This window comes from Cetorhinus maximus, chromosome 16, assembly GCF_964194155.1.
Source record: "Cetorhinus maximus chromosome 16, sCetMax3.hap1.1, whole genome shotgun sequence".
Classification (NCBI taxonomy): Eukaryota; Metazoa; Chordata; class Chondrichthyes; order Lamniformes; family Cetorhinidae; genus Cetorhinus; species Cetorhinus maximus.
Genome location: NC_135894.1, coordinates 29,746,854 through 29,773,753, shown reverse-complemented (window position 1 = coordinate 29,773,753; position 26,900 = coordinate 29,746,854). Strand labels below are relative to the sequence as shown.

The 26,900-nt window shown below is 44.6% G+C and overlaps 1 protein-coding gene across 5 annotated transcripts in view; it reads left to right on the top strand.

Moving 5' to 3' along the window:
• The window catches only part of ptchd1 (patched domain containing 1), a 122,907-nt gene that overhangs the window by 33,036 nt on the left and 62,971 nt on the right, over positions 1 to 26,900 (top strand). For all 5 annotated transcript variants that reach the window (XR_013579140.1, XR_013579137.1, XR_013579139.1 and 2 more), the window contains exon 2: positions 11,292 to 11,952. Coding sequence is in view for 1 of the 5 variants with exons in the window: in XM_078559583.1 (XP_078415709.1) it covers positions 11,292 to 11,952 (661 nt within the window). In the remaining 4 variants the exon portion in view is untranslated. The remainder of the gene's footprint in view (positions 1 to 11,291; positions 11,953 to 26,900) is intronic.

The following is a 26,900-nucleotide window of genomic DNA, read 5'->3' as shown; positions in this document are numbered from 1 at the left end:
AAAAGGAAGCTGGGAGAGTTCCTGTTTTGAAAAGGTGTGTGTAAGGACTCAACAATCTGAAGAAATGTAGGCTGTCTTAAGCCAGAACCTGGAAGGACAGCAGAATAAACTTGAGGAAGAGACCCTGCTTGATAACAGAGTTTGAGATGAAGTGAGCAACCTTCACAGGGAAAAAGAAAACCTGCTGAAAGATTCCCTCAGGTCAAAGTTTGTACCTCTGGAACGGTATGAAGAGAAACAGAAAAAATTCAGCACCTCTCTGAACAAACTGAAGAATGAGTTGGCAGAGAAGACACAACAATGTTCAATGTTCCAGGAGGCAGCAAACAAATACAAAACGGAAGAACTAAAGAATCAGCTAAATGAAGCCAAAGAGGCTTTGGAAGCAAAAGTCACAGAATTTCCCAAGAAGCAGGCAGACAATGAAATTTTGGGAGACTCAACCACTGAGTTCACTCAAGTTAAGCTGGCATCTGAGAGAAGTCTGGCCAACAGTGAAATCAACAAGAAGGCCGAGATTAATGTCTGTGCTAGAAAGAAGGCGGCACATAGAAAGAAGATACAGAAATACTAATAGGGCATTAATTTTGACAGCATACGAATACACTTTCGTACATAGGCCTGGCAATCAAATCGCAAACGTCGATGTCCTTAGTCATTTGCCTTTACAAGGGAATGATGAGCACATCCCAGTTCCACAGTAACTTGTTTTACTGTAAAATTTTTTAGATTCCTCGCCGGTATGTGCTCGACCGTTCAGAGATCGGACAAGACAATCTCAAGTACAAGAACAAGTGCTACATGGTTGGTCACAGGAGCTTGTATCTGATGAAATGAAACCTTGCTTCAACAGTTGACATGAAATAATCAGCCAGGATGGGATCGTATTGTGGGGAGCACAAGTGATAGTTCTTCCAAAGGGAAGGGAGCCACTTTTAATTGACCTACACAGCGCACATTCATGAATTTCCCGAATGAAGACCATAGCACGCAGCCGTCTATGGTGGCCTGGGATGGATGGCGAAATAGAGAGTTTAGTAAAGCACCATGTCAGCAACTGCAAAGGTTGCCAGTGACAACTCCATTACACCCATGGGAGTGGCCAGGTAGAGCTTGGGTGCGGTTACACATTGACTGCGTCGGACCTTTCCTGGGAACAATGTTTCTGCTCATTGTCGATGCCCGTTCAAAATGGTTGGACGTATATGAGGTGAAGTCACCAATTTCGGCCGCTACAATTGAGAAAATACGTCAGAGTATTGCCATTCACGGACTACCAGAAGTAGTTTCCGATAATGGCATGGCACTTACGATTGCTGAGTTTCAGCGGTTTATCAGCCTCAACGGTATCATTCATGTGAAAAGTGCACCGTACCACCCTTCCTCAAATGGACTGGCTGAAAGGGCAGTTCAAACGTTCAAGGCAGGCATGAAAAATCTAACTGGAGATTCCTTGGCAACCAAGCTAGCACGCTTTCTTTATCATTACAGGACCACCCCTCACACAACAAGTGTCACACCTGTGGAGTTATAGAAACATAGAAAATAGGAGCAGGAATAGGCCATTCGGCCCTTCGAGCCTGCTCCGCCATTCGTTATGATCATGGCTGATCATCCAACTCAATTGCCTGCTCCCGCTTTCTCCCCATATCCTTTGATCCCTTTCACCCCCAAGAGCTATCTCTAACTCCTTCTTGAAAACATACAATGTTTTGGCCTCAACTACTTTCTGTGGTAACGAATTCGAATTCCACAGGCTCACCACTCTCTCGGTGAAGAAATTTCTCCTCATCTCAGTCCTAACTGGTCTACCCCGTATCCTCAGACTGTGACACCTGGTTCTAGACTCCCCCACCATTGGGAACACGCTTCCTGCATCTACCCTGTGTAGTCCTGTTAGAATTTTATAGGTTTCTATGAGATCCCCTCTCATTCTTCTGAACTCCAGCAAATATAACCCTAACCGACTCAATCTCTCCTCATATGTCAGTCCCACCATCCCAGGAATCAGTCTGGAAAACCTTATAGCAAGAACATCCTTCCTCAGATAAGGAGACCAAAACTGCACACAATATTCCAGGTGCGGTCTCACCAAGGCCCTGTACAATTGCGGCAAGGCATCCCTGTTCCTGTACTCGAATCCTCTGACTATGAAGACCAACATACCATTTGCCTTCTTTACCGCCTGCTGCACCTGCATGCTTACCTTCAGCGACTAGTGTACGGGACACCCCGGTCTCGTTGCACATTCCCTTCTCACAATTTATAGCCATTCAGAAAATAATCTGCCTTCCTGATTTTGTTACCAAAGTGGATAACCTCACACTTATCCACATTATACTGCATCTGCCATGCATTTGCCCACTCACTCAGCTTGTTTAAATCACACTGAAGCATCTCTGCATCCTTCTCACAGCTCACCCTCCCACCCAGCTTTGTGTCATCTGCAAATTTGGAGATGTTACATTTAATTCCCTCATCTAAATCATTAATATATATTGTGAAAAGCACTGATCCCTGCGGTATCCCACTAGTCACTGCCTGCCATTCGGAAAAAGACCCGTTTATTCCTACTCTTTGTTTCCTGTCCGCCAACCAGTTTTCTAACCATCTCAATACACTACCCCCAATCCCATGCGCTTTAATTTTACACGCTAATCTCTTATGAGGGACTTTGTCGAAAGCCTTCTGAAAGTCCAAATAAACCACATCCACTGGCTCCCCCTCATCAACTCAACTGGTTACATCATCGAAAAATTCCAGTAGATTTGTCAAGCATGATCTCCATTTCATAAATCCATGCTGACTCTGTCCGATTCTGCCACTGTTTTCCAAGTGCTCAGCTATTAAATCTTTTATAATGGAATCTAGAATTTTCCCCACTTTTGACGTCTGGCTGACTGGTCTATAATTCCCTGTTTTGTCTCTACCTCCCTTTTTAAATAGTGGGGTTACATTAGCTACACTCCAATCTGTAGGAACTGTCCCAGAGTCTGTAGAGTCTCGGAAGATGACCACCAATGCATCCACTATTTCTAGGGCCGCTTCCTTAAGTACTCTAGGATGTAGATTATCAGACCCTGGGGATTTATCAGCCTTCAATCCCATCAATTTCTCCAACACCATTTCCCAACTAACACTGATTTCTTGCAGTTCCTCCCTCTCACTAAACCCTGTGTTCCCCAACATTTCTGCTATGTTATTTGTGTAGTCCTTTGTGAAGACAGAACCAAAGTATGTATTTAGTTGGTCAGCCATTTCTTTGTTCCCCATTATAAATTCCCCTGTTTCAGACTGTAAGGGACCTACATTTGTCTTCACCAATCTTTTTCTCTTCACATACCTATAGAAACTTTTACAGTCAGTTTTTATGTTCCCTGCAAGCTTACTCTCGTACTCTATTTTCCCCTTCTTAATCAATCCCTTGGTCCTCCTTTGCTGAATTCTAAAGTGCTCCCAATCCTCAGGTCTGTTGTTTTTTCTGGCCAATTTGTATGCCTCTTCCTTGGATCTAATACTATCTCTAATTTCCCTTGTAAGTCATGGCTTGGCCACCTTTCCTATTTTACCTTTGCACCAGATGGGAATAAACAATTGTTGCAGTTCACCCATGCGCTCTTTGAACGTTTGCCATTGCCTATCCACCGTCATCCCTTTAAGTAATGTTTCCCAATCCATCATAGCCAACTCGCGCCTCATACCATCGTCATTTCCTTTATTAAGATTCAGGACCCTAGTCTCAGAATCAACTACGTCACTCTCCATCTTGATGAAGAATTCTATCATATAATGGTTGCTCATCCCCAGGGAGCCTCGCACAACTAGATTGCCAGTTATTCCTTTCTCATTGCACAATACCCAGCCTAGGATGGCCTGTTCTCTAGTTGGTTCCTCAACTAGACTTATTGTTGAAACGCCCTCTCAGGCTGAGATTGAGCTTAATAATGCAGAATTTAGAGGGGAAGGTGAAAAGGAGTCTGGGAAGCCAGAAAACTAAACACGACTGACATAGTCGTGAGAGGAAATTTACCGTGGGAGAGCTGGTATATGTGAAAAATTTTGGAAAAGGACCAAAGTGGTTACCGGGTGAAATAAGTGCGGTGACTAGACCTCTATCTTACCCCATGGAGGTGGAAGGCCGGATCATCCGTAAACATGTGGACCATTTAAGGAACAGAGAGACAAATCCTCAAGTTATAGCTCCATCAGTGATCATGACCGGGTCTGCATTTCCTGTTGAGGATACTCAATCCAGGACTGACATGTCTGATGTTCCTGTAAGAGTTGAGGATACAGAACTACAAGTTCCCACTGAAGCACCTGATGTTCAGACAACTCCGGAAAAGGAGGTTCCTGACAAAGAATCTGAAGTTGTGGAGCTGCGACGTTCCACAAGTACCAGGAAACCACCTGAAAGGCTGAACTTGTAAATTCCTTACCCAGTGTAAATATTATGTTGTCTTTAAAAATAAGTACTTGTAAATATAATATGTATAGCCAAGTTAAAGGGGAAAGAATGTAGTAATTATGGCTTTATTTAGGGTGCAATGTACCTTTAAGAATAATATTTGTTAAGGAAGATCACACGATCTGTAGTAACCAATAGGAGAGTAGCTCGGGCTACCTCAGCAGTCAGGGTAGAGATAGAGTTGGAGTTGAAAGCACATACGTAGTTGCTGCTGAGTATATTGTAAATAAACTTAAAGTTTCCACCCAAGAAGTGGAAGGCTTTTTCATGCCTGTTTTGAATGTTTGAACCGCCCTTTCAGCCAGTCCGTTTGAGGAAGGCTGGTGCTTTTTTCATGAGTGATGCCGTTGAGGCTTATAAACCGTTGAAACTCAACACTCAAAAGTGCCATGCCGTTATCGGAAACTACTTCTTGTAGTCCGTGAATGGCAATACTCTGACGTAGTTTCTCAGTTGTCGGCCGACATTGGTGACTTCACCTCATATACGTCCAACCATTTTGCAGATCAACTCTATCACTAACAGCACAACTCGGCCATCCTACAATATATATATATACAAGCTGCTTTGTGCTAAATCCGGTATATGCTGGCCATTTAGTGCTGCATCCAGTATATGCAGGCCGTTTGGTGCTAAATCTAGTATATGCAGGCCATTTGGTGCTAAATCCAGTATACACAAGCTGCTTCGTGCTAATTTCCAATATATGCAGGCCACTTGGTGCTAAATACGGTATTCACAAGTTGTTTAGTGATTTATCTGGTATGTGCATGCCATTTGGTGCTAAATTCGGTATATACAAGCTGTTTGGTGCTAAATCCAGTATATGCAGGCCGTTTGGTGCTAAATTGCTTGGTGGTTCATCGGGTATATGCAGGCCATTTGGCAGTAAATCTGGTATATACAAGCTGCTTGGTGTTAAATCCAGCATATGCAGGTCTTCATGCAGGCCGTTTGGTGCTAAATCCGGTATATGCAGGCCATTTGGTGATAAATCTGCTATGTGCAGGCCATTTGGTGCTAATTCCTGTATGTGCAGGTTGTTTGGTGCTAAATCTGGTATATGCAGGCCCTTAGGTTCTAAACACAGTATTTACAGGCTGCTTGGTGCTATATCCTGTTTTTACAAGCTACTTGGTGCTAAGTACAGTATATACAATCCGTTTGGTGCATCCAGTATATGCAGGCAACTTGGTGTAAATCCAATATATGCAGGACATTTGGTGCTAAATTTAGTTCATACAAGCTGTTTGGTGCTAAATCCAGTATACGCAGGCCACTAGGTACTTAATTCGGTAAATATAGGCTGTTTTGTGCTAAATCTGATATATGCAGGCCATATGGTGCTAAATCTGATGTACACAAGCTGTTTGATGCTAAAGCGGTATATGCAGGCCATTTTGTGCTAAATCTGGTATATGCAGGCCATTTGGTGCTAAATCCGGTGTATATAGGCCGCGTGGTGCTAAATCCGGTATATGCAGGCCATTTGATGCTAAATCCAGTAAATGCAGGGCACTGCAGTTGGTAAATTCTGAATTATTTAAAATCCCAGAGGGAAAATTTAAACAACTGTCATAACCTACATTTTCAATTGGTACGTTCTGAATTGCATCTCTAAATTCAGGAATAAGACCACCAGTTCTCAAGAGGTTTTTATATCAAACTAAATGAGGCATTTATTAATTTACAACAAATTAAACATATACACATGGCTATAAAGTACTACTATCGTAACTTTTAACAAATTCCCAAATTAATCCCAACTAAGGCAACAATAACCATAGGCTTAACCAGATACCAGGCAAAGCATTTTCACCTTATGAATTCAAAATGTGGATTCTTTCAATTTGGTTCCTTTGCAGACAGTTGTAGGCTTAGATGCTTTGGTCTTACATGCCTCTGCTCTGCACACACAAACTCCTTTCTGTTATACCCAGCACTCCCCCTTTGAATGCAAATTCTCGTTGTATCACCAAGCCCTTTGAACCCCTTTCATAGTACCAATTTTATTAGTAACATAAACATTGCTGGGTGTCTCCTAGCTAGGTGCAAGATTTCACTCCCACTCTTGAATGCTCTACTCAACAAAATGCAAATGTACCTCTACTTCTGTTTACAGCCCAAAACTACTTTGGATCAAAGCACCTAGCAGGCTTTAAACCAATTAAGACACACACAGACACACCCACAGACTAAACCTCTATTTAAAAAAAACATTCCAATAACATTATATACATTAATAGCTTCATGACAGCAGGTCACTTGGTGCTAAATCCGGTATATGCAGGCCGTATGGAGCTAAATCTGGCACTTGCAGGTGTTTTAGTGCTAAATCCAGTATATTCAAGCTGCTTGGTGCTAAATTCAGTACATGCTAAATCCAATATATGCTGGCCGTTTAGTGCTAATCCTGGTATATGCGGGGCATTTGGTGCCAACTCTGGTATACGCAGGCCGTTTGGTGCTAATTCTGGTATACACAGGCCGTTTGATACTAATTCTGATATACACAGGCCATTTGGTGCTAACTCTGGTATACACAGGCCGTTTGGTGCTAACTCTAGTACACGTAGGCCGTTTGGTGCTAACTCTGTTATACGCAGGCCGTTTGGTACTAACTCTGTTATACGCAGGCCGTTTGGTGCTAATTCTGGTATATACAGGCCGTTTGGTGCTAACTCTGGTATATACAGGCCGTTTGGTGCTAACCCCAGTATATGCAAGCTGCATGGTGCTAAACCCTTTATATGCAAGCCAGTTGGTGCTAAATCCAGGATATATAGATCTTACTCTGGTATATACATTGGGGCTAGTTTGGTTATACACAGGCCTTGCATAGGTAGGTATAAGCATTTTGTGGGGGGGATGAAAGCAAAGCCGCTGTAGCCCCTATAAATCTTATATAAACTTTGTAAGAAAATCATTTTGAACTGTGAGTGCCTCAGCTCTGAGCTCTCCCCTCTTTCCATACTGTTGTAGGTAGGTCACTTTTCTGCTGTCTCTGATTTTTTTTTTCTTGGCCTTGGTTTTATCGGATTTCTAAATCTAAGCACACAGGAAACTATTGGTAGCCCAGTATTATGTTTCCTATGAAGAGCTGTGTGTTCTTGACCCGTGGACAAGGGACTGTACATGAACTGTGATCAAGAATGCCAAGTTATTGAGCAAATAAAATTGACAGGCAGGTAAAGTCCAGTAGGCCTATCTTGCTTGCTCACGCTCAGGGAGCATCATGACTGAACATTTTCTCTCTTCTCCACCCTCTACCTCCTCTTGGAATCAATAAGAGGAAAAAATACCCTGGAAAATTCCTCTCTGACTTGCCTTAGGTGGTCAAAACCAGCCCAGGAGGATCACAAGTGTTATTCATCAAGACTCTTTCCCTGTAACTGATGTGATCTTTGCCCCTGTCAGGAACTGGTCCAGCTCCCTTTTGAAAGCATCACGCCAACTGGAAATACATTCTAGAGGCTCACTAATCTCTGGGAAAAGAAGACCCCCCACAATCCAGTCTATTCCTACTCTTACATAGTTTAAACTCATGTCTCATGGTCCTCCCCAATCTGTTAAACTGGAATAACCTCTCAAACCCTTTAATTATGTTACAGATCTCGAGCAGGTCGCCCCAAGTCTACACTGTTCTAAAGTAAATAGACCAGCGTCCTTATACCTGTCTAGGTAACTAAAGCTCTTTAAGCCAGGAATCACTCTTTTAGCTCTCCCCTGAATCTTTTCCCAGACTACTACATGACCCACCATACCTGGGAGGTGCAAGCCTGGGCACAGTACTCTGAATGCGATCTCACCAGTGACCTCTGGAGTGACAAAATGGTTTCCTCCATACTGAATGCTTCTATTAATATACCCCAATTCCCTATTCGCTTTAGCTACAGTTTCTCTATATTGGTCATGATCTTTAGTGATCATTTTCTCTCTTAAACTCTTTCAGTATTGATCTCTGCAAATGGTACATGTATTTTGCGTTGGTTTTTCATGATGCTGCATTTATCTAAGTTAAATGAATTGTATAGCTAACTGCCCTAGTGCATCTAAATATTCTTGCATTCGTCTACTGCCTTAATCCGTGCATAGATTTTGGTGTCACCTGCAAACTTACTGACCATACTCCCAATGCCACTACCCAGGTAATTATCATAGAATGATTACAGTACATAAGGAGGCTATTCAACCCATTGTGTCCGTGCAGGTTCTCTGCAAGAGCAACTCAGCTAGTCCAACTCTCCCACCCTTTCCCTGTATCCCTGGACATTTTTTCTCTTCAGTTGCTTATCCAATTCCCTTTTGAAAGCCAGCCTCAGGCAGTGCATTCCAGATCCTAACCTCTTGCTGAATGAAAAAGTTTCTCCTCATGTTGCTGTTTGTTCTTTTTCCAACCACCTTAAATCTGTGCCCCTTTGGTTCTCAATCCTTCTGGCAATGAGAACAGTCTCTTCCTATCAACTAGACCCCTCGTGATTTTGAACATCTCTCTCAAATCTCCTGTCAGTCTTCTTTGAGTAAAACAACTCCAGCTTCTCCAATTTATCCACATAACTGAACCTCCTCATCCCTGGAACCATTCTCGTGAATCTTCACATCCTTCTTAAAGTGTGGTGCCCAGAATTTTACACAATACTCCAGTTGAGGCCAAATCAGTGTCATATAAAGGTTCAGCATAACTTCCTTGCTTTTGTAAAGAATGTTAACATACATTTCCGTCTGCGGGTATATTCTATAACTGGGCGTACATAAGTTGAACACGATAGTTTCTGTGTGTTTGCAGACAGCACATTAAAAAATGTGTTAAAACTAAGGCAGAGGGGAAGATATAAGGGAACATACAGGGTTAACAGTGAAGATGAAGCGGCCTCTGGTGGTTGATCTCTATATTTAGCCTGCAGATAAATAATCCTGTTGCTGTCCATGTGAATGTTGCAGGATGAAGAGTGTGCACCAGTGTTCTGACTGCTGCTGGCTCCTTGTGGCTCTTCATTTCCTGGATTGTAGCCATAAACACCCATTACGATTCCACCTCACGTAGAATTCGCACTGCTTAAATTGACAGGAGTTAATGAGACTAATAGAATTGTCCTACTATAAAAAAAATTCTAAAGGGAGGACCCACCATCCATGGTTAACTAAAGAAGTTAAGGAAAGCATCAAACTTAAAAAAAAAGCATATAACTGTGCAAAGATGAGTGGTAGGTCAGATGATTGGTCAGAATATAAAGAACAGCAGAGAATGACTAAAAGGTTAGTCAGGAGAAAGAAATTAGAGTATGAGAGGAAGCTAGCTAGAAATGTGAAAATGGATAGCAAGAGTTTCCACATTTAAAAAGGAAAAGAGTAAGTAAAGTGAGTGTTGGTCCCCTAGAGAGTGACAGTGGGGAGTTAATAGTAGATAATAAGGAAATGGCGGATGAAATAAAGAAATATTTAGCTTCTGTCTTCACCATAGAGGATACAAAAATATTCAAGTGATATCTGTATATCAGGAGGTGGAAGGAAGAGGAGAACTCGGTTAAATTGCAATCAGAAAATAAAAGCTCATGATGTAGTGGGTAATGTATTAGCATGGATAGAAGATTGGTTAGTTGGCAGAAAACAGACAGTATGCATCAATGGGTCTTTTTCGGATTGGCAGGATGTGATGAGTGGAGTCTCACAGGGGTCTGTGCTGAGGCCTCAACTTTTTATAATTTACATCAATGACTTAGATGAGGAGAGCGAAGGCATGGCAGCTAAATTTGCAGACGACACAAAGATAGGAAAGTATGTTGTAAAGAGGACATAAGGAGGTTGCAGATGGAAATAGATAGGCTGAGTGAGTGGGAAAAAATATGGCAGATGGAGTATAATGTGGGAAAATGTGAAGTTGTTCACTTTGGCAGGAAGAATAAAAAAGCAGAGTGTTACTTAAATGGAGAATGGCTGCAGAATTCCGAGCTACAGAGTTCTAGTGCATTAGTCACAAAAGGCTAGTATGCAGGTACAGCAAGTAATTTAGAAGGCTAATGGAATGCTATCCTTTATTCCAAGGGGAATTGAACATAAAAGTATGGATGTTATGCTTCAGTTATACAGGGAATTGTTGAGACCACATGTCGAATATTGCGTGCAGTTTTGGTCTCCTTATTTAAGGAAGGATGTAAGTGCATTGGAGGCGGTTCAGAGGAGGTTTACTAGATTGATACCTGGAATCGGCGGGTTGCCTTATGAAGAAAGGTTGGACAGACCGGGATTGTTTCCACTGGAGTTAAGAAGGGCGAGGGGTGACTTGATTGAAGTATATAAGATCCTGAATGGCATTGACAAGGTGGAGATGGAAAGGATGTTGGTGAATTCAGAATTAGGGGGCACTGTTTTAAAATTAAGGGGTGCCCTTTTTGGACAGAGATGAGGAGAAATTTTTTCTCTCAGAGGGTTGTGCGACTTTGGAACTCTGCTTCAGAAGGCAGTGGAAGCAGGGTCACTGAATATTTTTAAGGCAGAGGTAGATAGATTCTTGCTAGGCAAGGGAATGAAAGGTTATCAAGGGTCGATGGGAATGTGGAATTCGAAACACAAACAGATCAACCTTGAGCTCAATAAATGGCAGAGCAGGCTGAAGGGGCCGAATGGCCTATGTTTTGTACGTTTGTATGTCCTGAGCCAGCAACATCCGTCATCGCTCTCAGCTCTCTTTTGTCTATTAGTCTCCTGCAGTTTGACCTAATTTGCCACAATGTAAATGAAATTAGCTTTGTAATAAATGAAAAATCATGTTGAGTGTTTGCTTCCTAGTTAATTTACCCCCAAACCTCTTTTTCCTTCTTTCCAGTTGCACTCAACTGTAACACGGATTCAGGTGCCAATGTTGGGCTTCAACTACTCATTTGCCCACATGTGTATTCTAAAGGATAATAAGATGTGCGCCCTGGATGATATTGTGTATGTGCTGGAGGAACTGAGGGCTGCATGGACTATGAACCACACTGGGATCGTCATCAATTACCCAAATACCTACCTTAAAGATGGCCAGGAGGTGTTTATTGGGCACCAGCTCGGAGGTGTTACTCTGCAGAATAAGAATCGGGTGAAATCTGCTCGAGCGATGCAGATCACTTATTATTTGCAAACCCGCAACTCCTTAAATGATTTGGTGGCAGAGAAATGGGAGTCGACTTTCTGCAAAACCATTGAGAATTTCCAAAAATCTCACAAGGAACTGAAGCTCTATCCGTTTACATCTTCATCACTGAAGGAGGATTTTCAGAAGAGCAGCCAGGTTTCGGAGTGGTACCTGGTGACCAGCCTGCTAGTGGTTTGGGTACTGGCCATGCTGTGCTGTTCCATGCAAGACTGTGTACGCAGCAAGCCCTGGCTTGGACTCCTGGGCTTAGTGACAATGGCTCTGGCCACCCTCACATCAGCAGGGATCATCAATTTGATGGGAGGGAAGTACAACTCTACCTTCCTGGGAATTCCCTTCATTATTTTAGGTAATTATACAGCTATAATTGCCCTCTGTGTTTGAACTATTACATTGATGTCACTACAGTCTGGAATTGGTTAACAACTGCTGTAAAGTTGAGACTTATTTATATCTGAAATGCACATATTTCACAGTTTAAAAGTATACATACAACCCTTACCAACCTATTCTCAACCAAGAATTCTGCAAATTTCTATAGAAATTCTATGAAGTTAATTTTTAAAAAAACTTGACTTAGCCATTTCTTTCTCAAGCAAGAGAACCACAATTTATTGCAGTCTCAAAGTTATTTTGGGCAACACAATTTAGGAAGGATTTTGAGGCTCCAGAGTGAGTAGAATCCCAAATCATTGGGATTTAGAGATACAAATATGAAGAAAGACAAGAAAAATTGGATAATATTGCAGAAAAATGCAGATTACAGGGTAATATGATACAAGATATGGAGAGATAGGGCAAGGTAGAAGAAACAATGAGGGGCCATAGACCGTAGATTAAATATAAGAGTTTTTGAACAAAGGACAGCAGAAACCTCTTCAACCTCTTCACGCAGAGAGTTGTGAGGCTGTGGTGGAGCCAGAAACTATGTCAACATTCAAGGTGAGATTGGATGGTTGGATAAAGAAAAAGGGATTGAAGAGTTATAGGAAGAGGGTAGGTAAATGTGATTAGAATTATTTGAAGGTAAACACTAACATGGACTGACTTGTTTCCATGTTGTAACTTCTCTGCATTTCTATGTACATAATTTGAATTATTTGTCCAGTTGAATTTTTTCCAAGTACCAAATGCCTCCTGTGCTTTTATTCATGTTGTTTTAATGGTCTTGTTAGGGTTCTGCTATTTAACCCCTGACAAGGTAAATTTATTCAGTCGAACTTATTGTCAGTTTAAATTCTCAACTAAAAGAGATTTTAAATCACTGTAAGTCAGCTATACTAGCTATGGACTTGGTCTTAAGATAAAGTATCCTCTCTTCCAGGAGTATTTAGAATGAACAAAGATATCTTAGAACAAAACATACATTTTACATGTATTTTATAGCAGAAATTAACTTGCTGAAGTATTTACCTCTCTCAGAATCTTAGAATCCTATAAGGAAGAATTCTAGAAGAGTTAGGGTCTTGAGGTTTCCAGAGTGAGTCTACAACTTTTTGTAATGGTTACTTAATAATACTTTATTATAAACTTAAATCTTGGATTACATTCTAATAATGTTTTGAATAATACAGAGTATAAATGCAGGATAAACTAATCCATCTATGTATAAATACAAAGTCCAACTTTACTTAAGAATAATTGAAAGATTCAAATCCACTTAGAAGATAAACGTAGGACATTTAAACAAATAAAAACTAGCTTTTCACACTCGCTATCAAAAGTATAAAGTGTAGTATCCTGCTGTCTTTGTCTCAGCTTGAGAGGAAACCGTATTAGGTCTCGACTCTCTGATGGTCACGCAAAGCTGACTGATCTGTTTACCTAAGTTCCTCATTTAAAGAAAATCTGTTGCGTTTGAATAACAGGACTATTATCTATTTATTACATTGCTGAGGCTCTTTGTTTGAGTGCAAATTCTTGAAAATCAAAACATGGTTTTTGCTGCATCGCAACTGCAATGTTATCAGCTTAAGCCTGGTTCTCTATCTAAAAACCTTTCCTCAAGGTCTTTTTGTCTATGTATATGTATGAATCGAATGTTGTCTTTCTCTGCTTTTTTGCTAAGGAGTTTTAGCTGTGCTCTCAGCTGAGCTAATTTTTTAACCCTTTCATAGGCTGAATCAAATCCTTCACAGGCTTACTGGATAGCTTTAATCTTACTGGTGTCAGCATGACCTAATGGTAGCACACTCACCTCTGAATCAGAAAGTTATGCGTTCAAGCCCCACTCAGAGACCTGAACTCATAATATAGGCTGATACCTCAGCACTGAGGAAGCGCTGCTGTCATAAGTGCTGTCTTTCAAATATGATGTTAAACTCTCTCATTTGAATGTAAAAGATCCTGAAGCATTATTCAAAGAATAAAGGGGGAGTTGTCCTGGCCAACCAAAAACCCAACAACCAGCCACACATCTCATTGCTGTATGTGGGACTATATTGTGTGCAGAATGGCTGCCAAGTTTGTTACAAGAAAACACTGACTATGCCTCAAATAGATATCCATTGGGATGTCCTCTAGAATTGAAAGAGGAAAACATTAATGGAAGTTTGCCAGTTCAAGCAAAAATGATTTTGCGTGAATGAACATATTGTATTGGGCACTCATCATTCTGTCAGTACAAACACAGTCAAGAGCCCTGGGCAGTGAAGTCCTTAACATGGAAGCTCATGTTCTCTTGAGAATAGAAGATTAAGGATGGCCTGACTGAGGTGTGTAAGATGATTAAAGGAGTTAATAGGGTATATGGAGAGAAACTATTTCCTCTGATGGGAGAGTCCAGAACATGGGCACGTAACCTTAAAATTAGAAATAGACCATTTGGGAGTGAAACTAGGAAACCTTTTGCACAGAAAGAGTAGTGTGAATCTGGAAATCTCCTGCCTAAAAGTCTGTTTGACCTTGGTTGTGGGGGGTGGGGCGGGGGGTCAATTGAAATTTTCAAAACTAGATTTTTATTAGGCAAGGGTAGTAAGGGCGATAGTTCCAGAGCAGCTATAGAGGTAAGATATAGATCAGCCATGATTTAATTGAATGTGGAATAGGCTCGAGGGTCTGAATGTTCCTACACGTCTATTGAACATTTCTCTGTACCAGTTAGAGTAAACATGAATTGCACTTCATTCGATTGGATCTCCAAAGTGAAAATGGGAAAACAGCAGTTGTTGAAGCTGCATTCTGTCAACAGATATTAGCTCCATTCCTGCATTCTTCATGACAAGCAAAATGTCAAACTATTTATGATGCTTTGTCACTCCAGTTCCTCTGGGGCAGGTGAAACAGAAAATATTTCAGTGTGTTAAAAACATCGGAGGGCATGGAGTAGGTGGTGCAGTGGTAAACTGAATCTGTGGCTTTGTAAAATGAATGGGCATGTTCTTCCAAAGTTGTCCTATGTTGACTGCATTTGCCAACAGCCGGTACAGGGTAACCTTCCAGGGACTTGGATAGGCAATCAGAGACAAAGGGGGTGGGTTGGCAAATTAATGTTAATGCACATTCTCTCATCTCTGACTCCTGTCCTGACTCTGTATTCTTAAATTGGTTATGGACTAAAAGAGCGATTAAGAAATTTCTGTCACTTCCAATGGGGCCCTCCGCCCCAAGATCCAAATCAAAATGAAAAACTAATTTACTCCACGATGATACTGCATTTCAAGCCTCTTTTGAGAGAGAAGAGAAAGGTGAGGACATCTGATTAACTGCCCTTGCTATCTCAATAGTTAGTGATACCAGATTCCACAGTGTCTGTAGCTGATGGTTAGTGATACCAGAGTCCACAGTGTCTGTAGCTGGTGGTTAGTGAGACCAGAGTCCACAGTGTCTGTCGCTGATGGTCAGTGAGACCAGAGTCCACAGTGTCTGTCCCTGATGGTCAGTGAGGCCAGAGTCCACAGTGTCAGTAGTTGATGTTGAGTGAGATCAGAGTCCACAGAGTCTGCCCCTGATGGTTAGTGTGACCAGAGTACACAGTGGCTCTCCTTGATGGTTAGTGAGACAAGAGTCCACAGTGACTGTCCTTGATGGTCAGTGAGATCAGATTCCGCAGTGTTTGTCCCTGATGGTTAGTATGACTAGAGTCCCCAGTGTCTGTAGCTGATGGTTAGTGAGAACAGAAGCCACAGTGCCTGTAGCTGATGGTTAGTGAGACCAGACACCACAGTTTCTGTAGCTGATGGTTAGTGAGACCAGTGTTCCCAACCTCTGTCCCTGACTGTTAGTGATACCAAGGTCCAGAGATTCTGTTGCTAATGGTTAGTGAGATGAGAATCCACAGTGTCTGTCCCTGACGGTCGGTGAGACCAGAGTCCACAGTGTCTGTTGCTGATGGTTAGTGAGACCAGAGTCCACAGTGTCTGTCCCTGATGGTTAGTGAGTCCAGATTCCACAGTGTCTCTAGCTGATGGTTAGTCAAACCAGAATCCATAGTGCCTGTAGCTGATGGTTAGACAGACCAAAGTCCACAGTGTCTGTAGCTGATGGTTAGTGAGACCAGAGTCCACAGTTTCTGTAGCTGATGGTTACTGAGACCAGAGTCCACAATGTGTGACCCTCATGGTTTGTGTATCAAGAGACCACAGAGCCTGCCCCTAATGGTGAGTGACACCAGAGTCCACAGTGTCTGCATCTGAGGGTTAGTGTGGCCAGAGCCCACAGTGTCTGTAGCTGAAGGCTAGCGAGTCCAGAGACCATTGCCTGGAGCTGATGGTTAGTGAGGCAAGAGTCCAAAGTGTTTGTAGTTGAGCGTCAGTGAGACCAGAAACCACAGAGTCTGACCCTGATGGCTAGTGTGACCAGAGTCCACAGTGACTGTCCTTGATGGTTAGTGAGACAAGAGTCCATGGTGCCTGAAGCTGATGGTTAATATGACCAGAGTCCACAGCCCCTGTCGCTGACGTTTAAGGAGAACAGATTCCACAGTGTTTGTCCCTGATGGTTAGTTAGACCAGAGTCCATTGTGTCTGCAGCTGATCGTTAGTGAGACCAGAGACCACAGTGTCTTTAGCTGACTGTTAGTGAGACCAGAGTCGACAGCATCTGTACCTGATGGTTAGCGAGTCAGGAGTCCATTGCCTGTAGCCGATGGTCAATGAGACCAGTGTCCATAGTGTCTGTCCCTGATGGTTACTGAGACCAGAGTCCACAGTGTGTGTCCCTCATGGTTTGTGTATCAAGAGACCACAGAGCCTGTCCTTAATGGTTAGTGAGATCAGAGTCCACATTTTCTGTAGCTGATGGTTAGTGTGACCAGAGTCAACAGTGTCTGTAACTGATGGTTAGTGCAGCCCGAGTCCACAGTGTCTGTAGCTGACGGCTAGCGAGTCAAGAACCATTGCCTGTAGCTGATGGTTAGTGAGACAAGGGTCCACACTGTTTGTAGTTGAGCGTCAGTGAGACCAGAAACCACAGAGTCTGACCCTGATGGCTAGTGTGACCAGAGTCCACAGTGACTGTCCTTGATGGTTAGTGAGACAAGAGTCCATGGTGTCTGTAGCTGATGGTTAATATGACCATAGTCTACAGCCTTTGTCGCTGACGTTTAAGGAGAACAGATTCCACAGTGTTTGTCCCTGATGGTTAGTTAGACCAGAGTCCACAGTGTCTGCAGCTGATGGTTAGTGAGACCAGAGTCCACAGTGTCTGTAGAGGACGGCTAGCGAGTCCAGAGACCATTGCCAGTATCTGATGGTTAGTGAGACAAGAGTACACAGTATTTGTAGTTGAGGGTCAGTGAGATCAGAGTCCACAGAGTCTGCCCCTGATGGCTAGTGTGACCAGAGTCCACAGTGGCTGTCCTTGATGGTTAGTGAGACAAGAGTCCACGGTGTCTATAGCTGATGGTTAATATGACCAGAGTCCACAGCCTCTCTCGCTGACGTTTAGTGATACCAGAGCCAACAGTGTCTGTAACTGACGGCTAGCGAGTCCAGAGACCATTGTCTCTAGCTGATGGTTAGTGAGACAAGAGTCCACAGTGTCTGTAGCTGATGGTCAGTGAGACCAGAGTCCACAGAGTCTGTACCTGATGGTTAGTGAGACCAGAGTCAACAGCATCTGTACCTGATGGTTAGCGAGGCAGGAGTCCATTGCCTGTAGCCGATGGTCAAAGTGACAGTGTCCACAGTGTCTGTCCCTGATGGTGAGTGAGACCAGAGTCCACAGTTTCTGTGGCTGATGGTTAGTGAGGCCAGATCCCACAGTGTCTGTAGCTGATGGTCAGTGAGACCAGAGTCCACAGTGTCTGTACCTGATGGTTAGTGAGACCAGAGTCAACAGCATCTGTACCTGATGGTTAGCGAGGCAGGAGTCCATTGCCTGTAGCCGATGGTCAAAGTGACAGTGTCCACAGTGTCTGTCCCTGATGGTGAGTGAGACCAGAGTCCACAGTTTCTGTGGCTGATGGTTAGTGAGGCCAGATCCCACAGTGTCTGTAGCTGATGGTTAGTGAGACCAGATTCCACAGTGTCTGTACCTGATGGTAAGTGAGACAAGAGTCCACGTTGTCTGTAGCTGATGGTTAATGTGACCAGAGACCACAGCCTCTGTCGCTGACGTTTAGTGAAACCAGGGTCAACAGTGTCTGTAACTGGTGGGTTGGTGTGGCCAAGTCCACAGTGTCTGTAACTGACGGCTAGCGAGTCCAGAGTCCATTGTCTGTAGCTAATGGTTAGTGAGACAAGAGTCCACAGTGTTTGTAGTTGAGGGTCAGTGAGAACAGAGTCCACAGAGTCTGCCCCTGATGGCTAGTGTGACCAGAGTCCACAGCGACTGCCCTTGATGGTTAGTGAGACAAGAGTCCACAGCCTCTGTCGCTGATGTTTAGTGAGACCAGAGACCACAGTGACTGTCCCTGATGGTTAGTTAGACCAGAGTCTGCAGAGTCTGTGGCTGATGGTGAGTGAAAGCAGAGTCGACAGTGTCTGTACCTGATGGTTAGCGAGTCAGGAGTCCATTGCCCATAGCCGATGGCCAATGAGACCAGTGTCCACAGTGTCTGTCCCTGATGGTTAGTGAGACCAGAGTCCACAGTGTCTGTCTCTGATGGTTAGTGAGACCATATTCCACAGTGTTTGTCCCTGATGTTTAGTTAGACCAGATTCCACAGTGTTTGTCTCTGATGGTTAGTGAGACCAAAGGCCACAGTGACCGTCCTTGATGGTTAGTGAGACAAGAGTCCACAGTGTATCTGATGGTTAATGTGAGCACTGCCCATAGCCTCTGTCGCTGAGGTTTAGTGAGGCCAGATTCCACAGTGATTATCCCTGATGGTTAGTTAGACCAGAGTCCACAGTGTCTGTAGCTGATGGTTAGTGAACCAGAGACCAGTGCCTGTAGCTTATGGTTAGTGAGACAAGAGTCCACTGTGTTTGTAGTTGGGGGTTAGTGAGACCAGATTCTACAGAGTCTGTCCATGATGCTTAGTGTGGCCAGAGTCCACAGTGTCTATAGTTGATGTTAGGTGAGATCAGAGTCCACAGAGTCTGCTCCTGATGGTTAATATGACCAGAGTCCACGGTGACTGTCCTTGATGGTTAGTGAGACAAGAATCCACAGTGTCTGTAGCTGATGGTTGGAGAGGCCAGAGTTCACAGTGTAAGTAGTTGATGTTTAGTGAGGTCAGAGTCCACAGAGCCTGCCCCTGATGGTTTGTGTGACCAGAGTCCACAGTGACTCTCTTTGATGGTTAGTGAGACAAGAGCCCACTGTGTCTGTAGCTGATGGTTAGAGAGACAAGAGTCCACAGTGTCTGTAGCTGATGGTTAGTGTGACCAGATTTCACATAGTCTGCCCCTGATGGCTAGTGAGACCAGAGACCATTGCCTGTAGCTGATGGTTATTGAGACAAGATTCCACAGTTTTGTAGTTGAGGGTCAGTGAGACCAGAGTCGACAGTGTCAGCCCCTGATGGCTAGTGTGACCAGAGTCCACAGTGACTGTCCTTGATGGTTAGTGAGACAAGAATCCACAGTGTCTGTAGTTGATGTTTGGTGAGATCAGAGTCCACAGAGTCTGCACCTGATGGTTAATATGACCAGAGTCTACAGTGACTGTCCTTGATGGTTAGTGAGACAAGAGTCCACAGTGTCTGTAGTTGATGTTTGGTGAGATCAGAGTCCACAGAGTCTGCTCCTGATGGTTAATATGACCAGAGACCACAGTGACTATTCTTGATGGTTAGTGAGACAAGAGTCCACAGTGTCAGTAGCTGATGGTTAGTGAGACCAGAGTTCACAGTGTCTGTCGCTGATAGTTAGTGAGAACAGAGTCCACAGTGTTAGTAGTTGATGTTTAGTGAGATCAGAGTCCACAGAGTCTCACCTGATGGTTAGTGTGACCAGAGTCCACAGTGACTCTCCTTGATGGTTAGTGAGTCAAGAGTCCACGGTGTCTGTAGCTGATGGAAAATGTGACCAGAGTCCACAGCCTCTGTCGCTGACGATTAGTGTGATCAGATTTCACAGTGTTTGTCCCTGATACTTAGTTCGACCAGAGTTCTCATAGTCTGTAGCTGATGGTTAGAGAGACAAGAGTCCACAGTGTCTGTAGCTGATGGTTAGTGTGACCAGATTTCACATAGTCTGCCCCTGATGGCTAGTGAGACCAGAGACCTTTGCCTGTAGCTGATGGTTAGTGAGACAAGAGTCCAGTGTTTGTAGTTGAGGGTCTGTGAGACCAGAGTCCACAGTGTCTGTAGCTGATGGTTAGAGAGACAAGAGTCCACAGCCTCTGTCGCTGACGTTTAGTGAGACCAGATTCCACAGTGTTTGTCCCTGATGGTTAGTTAGACCAGATACCACAGTGTCTGTAGCTGCTGGTTTGTGAGACTAGAGTTGACAGCGTCTGTACCTGATGGTTAGCGAGGCAGGAGTCCATTGCCTGTAGCCGATGGCCAATGAGACCAGTGTCCACAGTGTCTGTCCCTTATGGTTAGTGAGACCAGAGTCCACAGTTTCTGTAGCTGATGGTGAGACCAGATTTCACAGTGTCTGTCCCTGATGGTTAGTGAGAACAGAGTCCATAGTTTCTGTAGCTGATGGTTAGTGAGACCAGATTCCTCAGTGTTTGTCCCTGATGGTAAGTTAGACCAGAGTCCACAGTGTCTGTAGCTGATGGTTAGTGACACCAGAGCCCACAGTGACTGTCCCTGATGGTTAGTGAGACCAGATCCACAGTGTAAGTAGTTGATGTTTAGTGAGATCAGAGTCCACAGAGTCTGCCCCTGATGGTTAGTGTGACCAGAGTCCACAGAGACTCTCCTTGATGGTTAGTGAGACAAGAGTCCACGGTGTCTGTAGTTGATGATAAATATGACCAGAGTCCACAGCCTCTGTCGCTGACGCTTAGTGAGACCAGATTTCACAGTGTTTGTCACTGATAGTTAGTTAGGCCAGAGTCTGCATAGTCTGTAGCTGATGGTTAGAGAGACAAGAGTCCACAGTGTCTGTAGCTGATGGTTAGTGAGACCAGAGCCCACAGTGACTGTCCTTGATGGTTAGTGAGACAAGAGTCCACGTGTAGCTGATGATTAATGTGACCACAGCCCATAGCCTCTGTCGCTGAGGTTTAGTTAGACCAGATTCCACAGTGATTATCCCTGATGCTTAGTTAGACCAGAGTCCACAGTGTCTGTAGCTGATGGTTAGTGAGACCAGAGACCAGTGCCTGTAGCTGATGGTAAGTGGACAAGTGTCCACTGTGTTTGTAGTTGAGGGTCAGTAAGATAGAGTCCACAGCTTCTGTCACTAACGTTCAGTGAGTCCATATTCCGCAGTGTTTGTCCCACATGGTTAGTTGGACCAGAGTCTAAAGTGTCTGTAGCTGATGGTTTGTGAGACCAGAGTTGACGGCGTCTGTACCTGATGGTTTGCGAGTCAGGAGTCCATTGCCTGTAGCCGAAGGCCAATGAGACCAGTGTGCACAGTGTTTGTCCCTGATGGTTAGTGAGATTAGAGTCCACAGTGTAGCTGATGGTTAATGTGAGCACAGCCCATAGCCTCTGTCGCTTAGGTTTAGTGAGACCAGATTCCACAGTGATTATCCCTGATGGTTAGTGAACCAGAGACCAGTGCCTGTAGCTTATGGTTAGTGAGACAAGGCATCTGTACTTTATGGTTAGCGAGTCAGGAGTCCATTGCCTGTAGCCGATGGCCAATGAGACCAGTGTCCACAGTGTCTGTCCCTGATGGTTAGTGAGACCAGAGTCCACAGTGTCTGTAGCTGACGGCTAGAGAGTTTAGAGACCAATGCCTGTAGCTGATGGTTAGTTATAAAGGAGTCCACAGTGTTTGTTGATGCTAATATGGCCAAAGTCCACAACCTCTGTCGCTGACGTTTAGTGAGACCAGATTCCACAGTGTTTGTCCCTGATGGACAAGAGTCCACAGTGTCTCTAGCTGATGGTTAGTGTGACCAGATTTCACAGTGTTTGTAGTTGAGGGTCAGTGAGATAGAGTCCACAGAGTCTGTCCCTGATGGCTAGTGAGACCAGAGACCAGTGCCTGTAGCTGATGGCTAGTGGGACAAGAGTCAACTGTGTTTGTAGTTGAGGGTCAGTGAGACCAAATTCTACAGAGTCTGTCCTTGATGCTTAGTGTGGCCAGAGTCCACAGTGTCTGTTGTTGATGTTTGGTGAGATCAGAGTCCACAGAGTCTGCTCCTGATGGTTAATATGACCAGAGTCCACAGTGACTGTCCTTGATGGTTAGTGAGACAAGAGTCCACAGTGTCTGTAGCTGATGGTTAGAGAGAACAGAGTCCACAGTGTCTGTATCTGATGGTTAGTGAGACCAGAGTCCAGAGTGTCTGCCACTGATGGTTAGTGAGACCAGAGCCCACAGTGACTTTCCTTGATGGTTACAGAGACAAGAGTCCACGTGTAGCTGATGATTAATGTGACCACAGTCCATAGCCTCTGTCGCTGAGGTTTAGTGAGACCAGATTCCACAGTGATTATCTCTGATTGTTAGTTAGACCCGCGTCTACAGTGTCTGTAGCTGATGGTTAGCGAGACCTAAGACCAGTGCCTGTAGCTGATGGTTAGTGGGACAAGAGTCCACTGTGTTTGTAGTTGAGGGTCAGTGAGACCAGATTCTACAGAGTCTGTCCATGATGCTTAGTGTGGCCAGAGTCCACAGTGTCTGTTGTTGATGTTTGGTGAGATCAGAGTCCACAGAGTCTGCTCCTGATTGTTAATATGACCAGAGTCCACAGTGACTCTCCTTGATGGTTAGTGAGACAAGAGTCCACGGTGTCTGTAGCTGATGGTTAGTGAGACCAGAGTCCACAGCCTCTGTTGCTGACGATTCCAGAGACCAGTTTTCACAGTATTTGTCACTGATAGTTAGTTAGGCCAGAGTCCGCATAGTCTTTAGCTGATGGTTAGAGAGACTTGAGCCCACAGTGTTTGACCCAGATGGTTAGTGAGATTAGAATCCACAGAGTCTGCCCCTGATGGTTATTGAGACGAGATTCCACTGTGTCTGTAGCTGATGGTTAGTGACACCAGAGCCCACAGTGACTGTCCCTGATGGTTAGTGAGACCAGATCCACAGTGTAAGTAGTTGATGTTTGGTGAGATCAGAGTCCACAAAGTCTGCCCCTGATGGTTAGTGACACCAGAGACCATTGCCTTTAGCTGATGGTTAGTGAGACAAGAGTCCACAGTGTTTGTAGTTGAGGGTCAGTGAGATAGAGTCCACAGCGTCTGTCACTAACGTTCAGTGAGACCAGATTCCACAGTGTTTGTCCCTGATGGTTAGTTGGACCAGAGTCTACAGTGTCTGTAGCTGATGGTTAGTGAGACCAGAGTTGACAGCGTCTGTACCTGATGGTTAGCGAGTCAGGAGTCCATTGCCTGTAGCCGAAGGCCAATGGGACCAGTGTCCACAGTGTCTGTCCCTGATGGTTAGTGAGATTAGAGTCCACAGTTTCTGTAGCTGATGGTTAGTGAGACCAGATTCCACAGTGTCTGTAGCTGATGGTTAGAGAGACCAGAGTCCACAGTTTCTGTCCCTGATGGTTAGTGAGACCAGAGTCCACAGTGTTTGACCCAGATGGTTAGTGAGATTAGAATACACAGAGTCTGCCCCTGATGGTTAGTGAGACCAGAGACCATTGCCTGTAGCTGATGTTTAGTGAGACAAGAATCCACAGTGTTTGTAGTTGAGGGTCAGTGAGACCAGATTTCACAGCGTCGGCCCCTGATGGTTAGTGTGACCAGAGTCCACAGTGACTGTCCTTGATAGTTAGTGAGACAAGAGTCCATGGTGTCTGTCGCTGATGGTGAGTAGAGACCAGAGTCCACAGTGACTGTCCTTGATGGTTAGTGAGACAAGAGTGCACGGTGTCTGAAGCTGATGGTTAATATGGCCAAAGTCCACAACCTCTGTTGCTGACGTTTACTGAGATGAGATTCCACAGTGTTTGTCCCTGATGGTTCGTTAGACCAGAGTCCAGAGTGTCGGTAGCTGATGGTTAGTGAGAACAGAGTCGACTGTGTCTGTACCTGATGGTTAGCGAGTCAGGAGTCCATTGCCTGTAGCCGATGGCCAATGAGACCAGTGTCCACAGTGTCTGTCCCTGATGGTTAGTGAGACCAGAGTCCACAGTGTCTGTAGCTGACGGCTAGAGAGTCCAGAGACCATTGCCTGTAGCTGATGGTTAGTTATAAAAGAGTCCACAGTGTTTGTTGATGCTAATATGGCCAAAGTCCACAACTTCGGTCGCTGACGTTTAGTGAGACCAGATTCCACAGTGTTTGTCCCTGATGGTTAGAGAGACCAGAGTCCACAGTGTCTGTCCCTGACAGATAGTGAGACCAGAGCCCACAGTGTAAGTAGTTGATGGTTAGTGAGACCAGATTCCACAGTGTCTGTAGCTGATGGTTAGTGAGACAAGAGTCAACAGCGTCTGTAGCTGATGGTTAGTGAGACCAGAGTCCACAGTGTATTAGCTGATGGTTAGTTAGACAAGAGTCCACAGTGACTGTAGCTGATGGTTAGTGAGACCATAGTCCACAGAGTCTGTCGCTGATGGTTAGTGAGACCAGAGTCCACAGTGTAAGTAGTTGATGTTTAGTGAGATCAGAGTCCACAGAGTCTGCCCCTGATGGTTAGTGTGACCAGAGTCCACAGTGACTCTCCTTGATGGTTAGTGAGACAAGAGTCCACGGTGTCTGTAGTTGATGATAAATGTGACCAGAGTCCACAGCCTCTGTCGCTGATGCTTAGTGAGACCAGATTTCACAGTATTTGTCACTGATAGTTAGTTAGGCCAGAGTCCGCATAGTCTTTAGCTGATGGTTAGAGAGACTTGAGCCCACAGTGGTTGACCCAGATGGTTAGTGAGATTAGAATCCACAGAGTCTGCCCCTGATGGTTATTGAGACAAGATTCCACTGTGTCTGTAGCTGATGGTTAGTGAGACCAGATCCACAGTGTAAGTAGTTGACGTTTGGTGAGATCAGAGTCCACAAAGTCTGCCCCTGATGGTTAGCGACACCAGAGACCATTGCCTTTAGCTGATGGTTAGTGAGACAAGAGTCCACAGTGTTTGTAGTTGAGGGTCAGTGAGATAGAGTCCACAGCGTCTGTCACTAACGTTCAGTGAGACCAGATTCCACAGTGTTTGTCCCTGATGGTTAGTTGGACCAGAGTCTACAGTGTCTGTAGCTGATGGTTAGTGAGACCAGAGTTGACAGCGTCTGTACCTGATGGTTAGCGAGTCAGGAGTCCATTGCCTGTAGCCGAAGGCCAATGGGACCGGTGTCCACAGTGTCTGTCCCTGATGGTTAGTGAGATTAGAGTCCACAGTTTCTGTAGCTGATGGTTAGTGAGACCAGATTCCACAGTGTCTGTAGCTGATGGTTAGAGAGACCAGAGTCCACAGTTTCTGTCCCTGATGGTTAGTGAGACCAGAGTCCACAGTGTTTGACCCAGATGGTTAGTGAAATTAGAATCCACAGGGTCTGCCCCTGATGGTTAGTGAGACCAGAGACCATTGCCTGTAGCTGATGTTTAGTGAGACAAGAATCCACAGTGTTTGTAGTTGAGGGTCAGTGAGACCAGATTTCACAGCGTCGGCCCCTGATGGTTAGTGTGACCAGAGTCCACAGTGACTGTCCTTGATAGTTAGTGAGACAAGAGTCCATGGTGTCTGTCGCTGATGGTGAGTAGAGACCAGAGTCCACAGTTTCTGTAGCTGATGGTTAGTGAGACCAGATTCCACAGTGTCTGTAGCTGATGGTTAGAGAGACCAGAGCCCACAGTGACTGTCCTTGATGGTTAGTGAGACAAGAGTGCACGGTGTCTGAAGCTGATGGTTAATATGGCCAAAGTCCACAACCTCTGTTGCTGACGTTTACTGAGATGAGATTCCACAGTGTTTGTCCCTGATGGTTCGTTAGACCAGAGTCCAGAGTGTCTGTAGCTGATGGTTAGTGAGAACAGAGTCGACTGTGTCTGTACCTGATGGTTAGCGAGTCAGGAGTCCATTGCCTGTAGCCGAAGGCCAATGGGACCAGTGTCCACAGTGTCTGTCCCTGATGGTTAGTGAGATTAGAGTCCACAGTTTCTGTAGCTGATGGTTAGTGAGACCAGATTCCACAGTGTCTGTAGCTGATGGTTAGAGAGACCAGAGTCCACAGTTTCTGTCCCTGATGGTTAGTGAGACCAGAGTCCACAGTGTTTGACCCAGATGGTTAGTGAGATTAGAATCCACAGAGTCTGCCCCTGATGGTTAGTGAGACCAGAGACCATTGCCTGTAGCTGATGTTTAGTGAGACAAGAATCCACAGTGTTTGTAGTTGAGGGTCAGTGAGACCAGATTTCACAGCGTCGGCCCCTGATGGTTAGTGTGACCAGAGTCCACAGTGACTGTCCTTGATAGTTAGTGAGACAAGAGTCCATGGTGTCTGTCGCTGATGGTGAGTAGAGACCAGAGTCCACAGTTTCTGTAGCTGATGGTTAGTGAGACCAGATTCCACAGTGTCTGTAGCTGATGGTTAGAGAGACCAGAGCCCACAGTGACTGTCCTTGATGGTTAGTGAGACAAGAGTGCACGGTGTCTGAAGCTGATGGTTAATATGGCCAAAGTCCACAACCTCTGTTGCTGACGTTTACTGAGATGAGATTCCACAGTGTTTGTCCCTGATGGTTCGTTAGACCAGAGTCCAGAGTGTCGGTAGCTGATGGTTAGTGAGAACAGAGTCGACTGTGTCTGTACCTGATGGTTAGCGAGTCAGGAGTCCATTGCCTGTAGCCGATGGCCAATGAGACCAGTGTCCACAGTGTCTGT